This window comes from Pyrus communis, chromosome 13 (genome assembly GCF_963583255.1).
Source record: "Pyrus communis chromosome 13, drPyrComm1.1, whole genome shotgun sequence".
Lineage (NCBI taxonomy): Eukaryota > Viridiplantae > Streptophyta > Magnoliopsida > Rosales > Rosaceae > Pyrus > Pyrus communis.
This window is the reverse complement of record NC_084815.1, coordinates 1,657,182-1,664,941: the sequence shown is the minus strand read 5'-3', so window position 1 is coordinate 1,664,941 and position 7,760 is coordinate 1,657,182. Positions and strand designations below refer to the sequence as shown.

At 36.6% G+C, this 7,760-nt stretch overlaps 1 protein-coding gene across 1 annotated transcript; it reads left to right on the top strand.

Moving 5' to 3' along the window:
- Nucleotides 1-5,603: 5,603 nt before the first annotated feature.
- On the top strand, nt 5,604-7,235 carry LOC137711974 (cytochrome P450 94C1-like). Its single transcript, XM_068451124.1, has one exon. The coding sequence runs from the start codon at nt 5,604-5,606 to the stop codon at nt 7,140-7,142; it is 1,539 nt and encodes a 512-aa protein (XP_068307225.1). The 3' UTR covers nt 7,143-7,235.
- Nucleotides 7,236-7,760: the final 525 nt, after the last annotated feature.

The following is a 7,760-nucleotide window of genomic DNA, read 5'->3' as shown; positions in this document are numbered from 1 at the left end:
AGAGACGGAGAGGTCGAGGAGGTCGATCGAGAGAGAGCAAAGGAGTCTCACATCTCACTGAATCATTAGGGTAAAACCGACGGTCATGATTGGAAGGTATGTTTATTTTCAATCTGGGCCGTCCATTTCAATTACAAACGGGCCGGTTCGGGGCCCCGTTTTTCTATAAATCTGGAACCGGCCCGACCCTAGAATGCCATTAACTAGGCCCGCCCCGCCCCGTTTCCCTTATTTAAAAACAGGACCCGCCCCGTACCCGCCCCGACCCGCCTATACCCGCCCCTACCCGCGGGCCCAGGACCCGTTTGCCCAACCCTAGGTCTAATCTCTACTCTCTTGCTATATATACCTCACTACCTGTCGTAATAAACTACACAAAAATGACAAGCCATCAGCCATTTCAAATTCCAGCTGGGGTACTGATACATATGACCATCAACGTCACTGACACATTATTTGGGCAATGATTATTTTTGGTGGTGTGCTAAATTTGTGGTCTATGGAAAACACGCATAAGGTTAAGGAAATGATGTTTACTTCAAAGAACATAAGCTCGACAAACACATATCAGATAAAGGAGGCTTACCTTTTTCTGGTTACTAAATTAACTTGATACAGCTTTTATATTTTAATTTTCAAAGGTTGTATTCAACTATTAAGGTCATTATATGGGTACCATACCTTGGTAGCATATGTCGCTATAAAGAAGGGTCTTGACAAAGGCCTAAATAGTTTATGGACCAACTCACTTAAATAATTGACCACTAAATCTCATGCGCCAAAACAAGTGCACCTTTTCTTTTAAAATAAATGATGCATGGCTGTATATATATATATGTATATGTATTTTTTTTTTTTTTAAAAAAAAAAACGATGCATGGCTAATGAAATTCTCTACTATTGGATTTAAAAAATGTGCTAATTAATTTTTTTTAGACGAAAATAAATTTTATTAAGAGTTGGTCAATAACTTGTATGAAACAAGTTGTCCAACGTAGTAATGACACCTTAGAGAGCACATATGCCAAAAGAAACATCACTACCCCTAGAATTACAAACTCATCAAAGGTATAATACAATTCTCTAAATAGAAATTTTATTTGCACTTATGTAATTTCTTTTTACACCCAACTTACTTTCTACATTCATATTATTTTTAATTAAAGAATTAATATCTCTTTAAACCCAAATTTATTAACTAAATGACCCTCCCATACCCAATTCAAAATTAATTTATTTTTGGGTAAATTACACCTTACCACCTTAGGTTTGAAGTCGATTTCAATTCCTTACAACATCTTTAAAACATTTCACTTTCATACCTTAAGTACTATTTTATTTCAATATAATACATCTGTTACATTTTTCATCCATTGGTCCGTTAATAGCTGACGTGACTGCCACATTTGTGCAACGTGGCTAAACACTTAATAAAAAATTTAAAAATTTAAAAAAATTAATTAAAGAAAAAAAAAACCCCAAAATTCCTTCATCTTCCCCACCCGAGCCCAGCCCCTTCACCCATCCCCCATCACCCACCCCTTCCTCCATCTCCCATCACCCACCCCCTTAGCAATGTGGACAAAATCCACCACGGCGTTGTTTTAATTCTCCCAAATCTGATCACCTACCCGTTTGCCCTCAAAAAATCAAAGTCTTGGCAGATTTTGAGAAACGCGACTCGGAGCGTGCACTCGCGACGATCGAGCTACTATGCAGAGTCCCCGAGGGTTGCACTACGTTTGCGGCCCATGGGCTGACTGTGCCACTGCTGGTGAAGACGATTCTGAAGATCTCGGACCGGATGACGGAGTACGCGGCAGGAGCGCTGCAGTTGCTATGCTGGGCTTTGGAGAAGATCCAAAACGAGGCCTTGGCGGCGGGGGTTATGACACAGGTGAGGGAGACGAGGGTGAGAAGAGAGAAGGGGTTGGAGATGAGGGAGTAGGCAAGTGATGGGGGATGGGGGAATGGGGAAGTGGATTTTGGGATTTTTGGGAGAAGGGGGTGCGTGGTGGGGAGGACGAAGCAATTTTGGGGGTTTTTTTTTCTTTAATTAATTATTTTAATTTTTTAATTTTTTTTTATTAAGTGTTTAGCCACGTGGCATAAATGTGGTAGCCACGTCTATTCTTACAGGACAATGGATGGAAAATGTAATAGATATATTATATTGAAATAAAATAATACTTGAGGTATGAAAGTGAAATGTTTTAAAGATGTTGTAAGGAATTGAAATCGACCCCAAACCTGAGGTGGTAGAGTGTAATTTACCCTTTATTTTTACACCCATTTATAAAATAAAATCTCAAATCTCAAATTGAATAGTTTTGTTTTCAAAGAAACTTGAAAGTCAAAAATCTTCTGGGTCATTTGTATGCATCGCGGATGCAATTGCAGTAGCTGAGGCGAGAAAGAGGAGGAAAAAACTCGCGAAGCTATAGCATGTTCATGGTCAACAGTGTCGGACACAGTGTTGAGCTTCGATACGTGTTGGCTATAAATTCTCTCCTAGTTTTCATGCATGTCCTTTTATTTTGGGGTGGACTACTTGGATATTTGATTCCAGAGTGCATCACCTGACCTCAATTATAGAAGGTTGCTAAGCCATTGACATCAAAAGGTTGCTGAGCCATTGACATAAAAGATGTGGCCTGTAACTTAGGTACATCTTCAAGGCTTTTGCTTGTACTTTATATTGGTTATCTAATTGGAACGTTTTGAGCGTGAGATGTTGTTTCATCAAGCTCTTCCATCCTTGCTGCAATTAGGGTTTTAGCCATCAATTAAAAAAATTGTTTTTCTATATGAGCTATTAGGGTTTTAGTAGGAATGAATGTAGAATAAACAAGGAGTGATAGTAAGGTTTAATTATAATGAGTGGGTTTTTTTGATAAATTTTAGTTTTATTATTAATCTCATCTCGTACTTGATGGTAATTATGTAAGAGGATAAAAAAGACAATTAAAATTTAAGATAAATAAAATTTATCTTCTCTAAAAAACAGAAGAAACAAATACAACCAATACCAAAATTTAACACACGTACACCCTAAGTCGGAGAATTGCCATAAAAGCACCACGAGGCAAATATGTACCTCACCATCAAGGGCAGAGTCAAGTACAAGGCTACCCTAGGCTATAGCCTAGGTAGCTCTTGTGCGTATGAACCAATTATTCCTTATATTTCATTTATTTTTATATTCATCTCACTATTAGCCCCATGTATTTTTTTTTATTTACTTCATTAACCAATACTATTTATTTCCTAACAAAATATATTTTACACTGCATATACTATCCATTTATGGTTAATCGTGACCATAATTACTTACTCTAATAGTGCTTTTAATTCTTTTCAAAAGCAACTCGTTGCATGTTTCAGTTTTTGAATTATTTTATGCATGACTTTTATCTGTTTAAAAAAGTTTTACATTGTGTTAACCTTTTTTTGTTTATTTACATATATATTTTCCATATTAAAGGTTGATGAACATGGAATAATTGGACGAGCTTACTTATAAGATTAACATATAGTCTTTTTTTTTTAAAACAAACTTTTTTATACTTCTTAGCTAGCCCACCGGCTGTAAATTTTCTGGCTCCGCCCTTGCTCACCATCTTATAATCATTTTGCAATTGTCGGCAACGAAACTATACTATGATTTACCGTTTACGTCAAATAAATGTCGATATTCATTCTCATAGACTTTTGGCAAGTGCACAAACCATAAAACCACTACATCATATCTGGGTCCAATATCCTAGGGGTTAGAATGTTAGATTTCCACCCATGCGTCCCGGATTCGAAACTTCCCCTCCCCTAAATTAATGTAATAGTTTCAAACCTCCCTTTAATAATAATTATAAAAAAAAAATTGTCGCTCTAAGATTAGATTGACTAGTAAGTCACAACTGCTACAAACTCTTTTAGACAAAGCAATAAAGTGACCACAAGCAAAAAAATATCTCAACATAATGAGAGCAACCACTATTAAAAACATAAAAGAAAAGAGAGAATAAATAAATAAATAAATAAAAGATTGTCACCAACTCCAAAATTAAGGGCTAGTTTGGTATTGTTGTGCTTTAAAAAAAAAAAAAAAAAAACTTTTGTTGTACTGTGTGAATAAACAGCTATAAAATAAAGTTGTTGAGTGTTTTTTTTTTTTTTTTTTTTTTGGGTAAAAGTGCTTTTAATACAAAAATATAGTGTCTCAGTGTTTAGTAAACTTTTATATAAATTGTTATTAATATGTTAAATGACTAAAAAGGATATGTATTTATGTGATATAATAATTGTCAAAGAGAATAGTATAGGGGCAATGATTGTAATTTTGTAAAATTTGTGAATTTAACTAAATGGGCACTAATTAATATGCTTTAAAAAATAAAATAAAATTTTTTGGAAGCATGGTAGAGTCTGTTTTTGCATTTTTATGCTTTTCTACTGTTATTGACAACATTTTTTTTTTTAAAAGCTTTTTTTTTTTTTTGTTTTACCAAACATACTTGATGTTCTAATTATTTTAATAAACTGTTTTTTTTTTAAACACCATAATTCCAAACCAGCCATAAATACATGTGTTGGCGGCTAAGGGTTTTTTTCCCCCTGTCAAATCCATGTGTTCATTAATTTCTTTAAGACATAAAAAAAGTGTCCTTTAAAATATCAAATGAATTATTTCTATGTGATAGATGCTCACCCATCTTGGTTCTAATTGTAGCAAATGGATAGTTTGTCAATTTACAACACTCGTTATTTGTCCATATTTGTATTATATATGCTTTAGATTATCAAAATATCCAAAAAGGGTATCTATAATTTAGCATATATATATAGCAGATTCGTACCCATACAAAACACACTAATTTTTCCCCGATTTAATTAGCTGTGTTGTGGCTGTTTTCTGACCACGAACGTGGTCCAATCCACCCAATACTATTGTTAGTTTGCTTCTCATAGACAGATACAGGCTAGACCAGTTCGTACATATACGAATAAATCCACGTGGGTGAATGTATTTTACTAACATTTTTCGTTTTTTTTCTATTTTTTTTTATTTTGAACAAACAATGTTATCTTCATTAAAAGAGAGGTGAACTTAATATCAGAATGCACTAGTAATAATGTGGTATAAATTCGTTTTTAAAGAGAATCAATCCTAAATTTCTCACTTACAAATAAAAAGAAGTATCATTATACCATAATACTAAATGGACATTTTACGTTTTTGTTAAGTTGTTGATTCAAATCATCACAGTTTGCTCTAATCTCACACGGGTTCTTCATGCTGATTAAATATTCTCTCTCACTTTCCATATTAAATAATTCTTCTTTGCAAGTGGGTCTGTACGCAAACAGAAAAGAAAAAAAAAACCACTGAACTAAAAATTACTTTCCATATTCTATATATCTATGTTCATTTCTGTACCTTATTTGTTTATATTTACGTTTAAAACCAGAAAGAAAAAGAGTTGTGCAGCACGAGCAAATGGGTGTGCGACAGTGCGGAAGTATTTAATTATCTGAAAACCGTCGAATCCCATATAAAATATACATGCTATCTTGTGATCTCTCTCATCACCACTCCAGTCTCTTCCATGTCCCATTCCTTGATCATATTTCCAATGGAACTTCAAGTTTCTGAGCTCTTGCAATTCTTTTACACCTTCGTTTGCTTTCTTCTATTCTCCATCTTCAGCCTTTTTCTATTGAGATCAAACCGATTGTGCAGTTGTGAAATTTGCCAGATCTATCTCACCTCAAGCTGGTCTTTAAAATTCATAAATCTTTGTGATTGGTATGCACATCTTCTTAGAGATTCTCCAAGCAAAACCATCCACATACATGTTCTAAAAAACACCATCACGGCCAACCCTGAAAACGTCGAGTACATCCTCAAAACTCGATTTGAAAACTACCCGAAAGGCAAACCCTTCTCTACAATCCTTGGTGACTTTCTAGGTCAAGGCATATTCAACGTGGATGGCCACTCATGGAGGTTCCAAAGGAAGATGGCAAGCCTCGAGCTCGACAGACACTCGGTACGATCGTATGCTTACGAGATTGTCAATCACGAAATCGAACACCGTCTCATCCCTCTTTTATCATCCGTTTGTTCTAATTCGGATAATGGTAACGGAGTAGTCCTCGATTTGCAAGACGTCCTCAAGAGATTCTCGTTCGACAGCATATGCAAGTTCTCTTTCGGGTTGGACCCTATGTGCCTAGAGTTGTCAATGCCCTTGTCCAAATTCACCGTCGCCTTCGACATGGCCTCGAAGTTGTCCGCCGAGAGAGCCATGACGCCATCTCCCATAATTTGGAAGATCAAGAGAATTTTAAATTTGGGGAGCGAGAAGCAACTAAAAGAATCCATAAACATAATCGACGGTTTAGCCAAGGAGGTGATCGCCAGAAAGCGCGAAGTGGGATTTTCAACCCAAAAAGATCTCTTGTCAAGATTCATGAGAAGTGTAGAAGATGAATCCTACTTGAGAGACATTGTTGTAAGCTTTTTATTGGCTGGGCGTGACACTGTTGCATCCGCTTTGACAAGTTTCTTTTGGCTCATTGGGACCCACCCGAACGTTGCGTCAGCGATTCTGTTGGAAGCTGACAGGGTGCTTGGACTCAATCAAGGCCTCAAGAGCTTTGATCAAATGCAAGAGCTTCACTATTTACAATCCGCAATTTATGAGAGCATGAGGCTCTACCCTCCTGTACAGTTTGACTCCAAGTTTTGTGAACAAGATGATGTTTTACCGGATGGCACGTTTGTGAGGAAAGGGACTAGGGTTACTTACCATCCGTACGCAATGGGTCGGATCCAGGAGATTTGGGGCTCTGACTGCATGGAATTTAAGCCCGACAGATGGTTGAAGGATGGCGTTTTCTTCACGGAAAACCCTTTCCAGTACCCAGTTTTTCAACCGGGACATAGGGTTTGTCTGGGGAAAGAGATGGCTGTGATGGAGATGAAAACCGTTGTGCTTTCACTGCTCAGACGTTTTAACATCGAACATGCAGCACACGAATCAAGTAGTGTGCCTCGGTTCTCTCCCGGACTCACTGCAACCTTAAGTGGTGGGCTTCCAGTGCTGGTAAAAGAAAGGACTAGCACCACCATCGAGTCATGAGTCATGACTCGTGATGAGTCATATTCTGCTCTGCCATATTTGGTGCATGTTAGTAGGATCTACCAATAAAAAAGTGTTGCGCGCAGTGTTACCTCGGTGGCTGAACTCAAGGTGCAGCATATGTAACCAGAACGTCTACTGTCGGTGTAAGGTATTTATATTTTGGTGTACAAAATGATGGCAATGTAGCTGGCTGCTTTTTTACCACTGTGCAAGTGGATACATATATTCCTTCATGGAGTATAATTAGCTAGTGATGATTTGCTTTATCTATTTGTTTTTTTATACAAAAAGCTGCACACTATGGATGTTGAGTTTGATATATTGGAAGAAGTACACTTAGGGCTGGTTTGGTATTGATGTACTTTGAAAAAAAGTTGCTTGTGCTGTGCTGTGAGAATAAGCAGCTGTGAAATAAAGCAGCAAAGTGTTTGGTAAACTTTTTTGTAAAAGTGCTTTTGAAAAAAAAAAAGCAGTATTATAGTGTTTGGTAAACTTTTATGTAAAACAAATGTGAAAAAAAAGCCGGTTTTTCAAAGCTAGGTTTTGCAACTTCTTGTTTTTGGCTTTTGTTCACCCAAAACTGTGAATAAAAGCTGAAGCTGAATGTTTAGCAAA

Bases quoted from the DNA above. Each gene is read 5' to 3' on its own strand.
- LOC137711974 (XM_068451124.1), top strand. From the start codon at position 5,604: ATGTCCCATTCCTTGATCATATTTCCAATGGAACTTCAAGTTTCTGAG.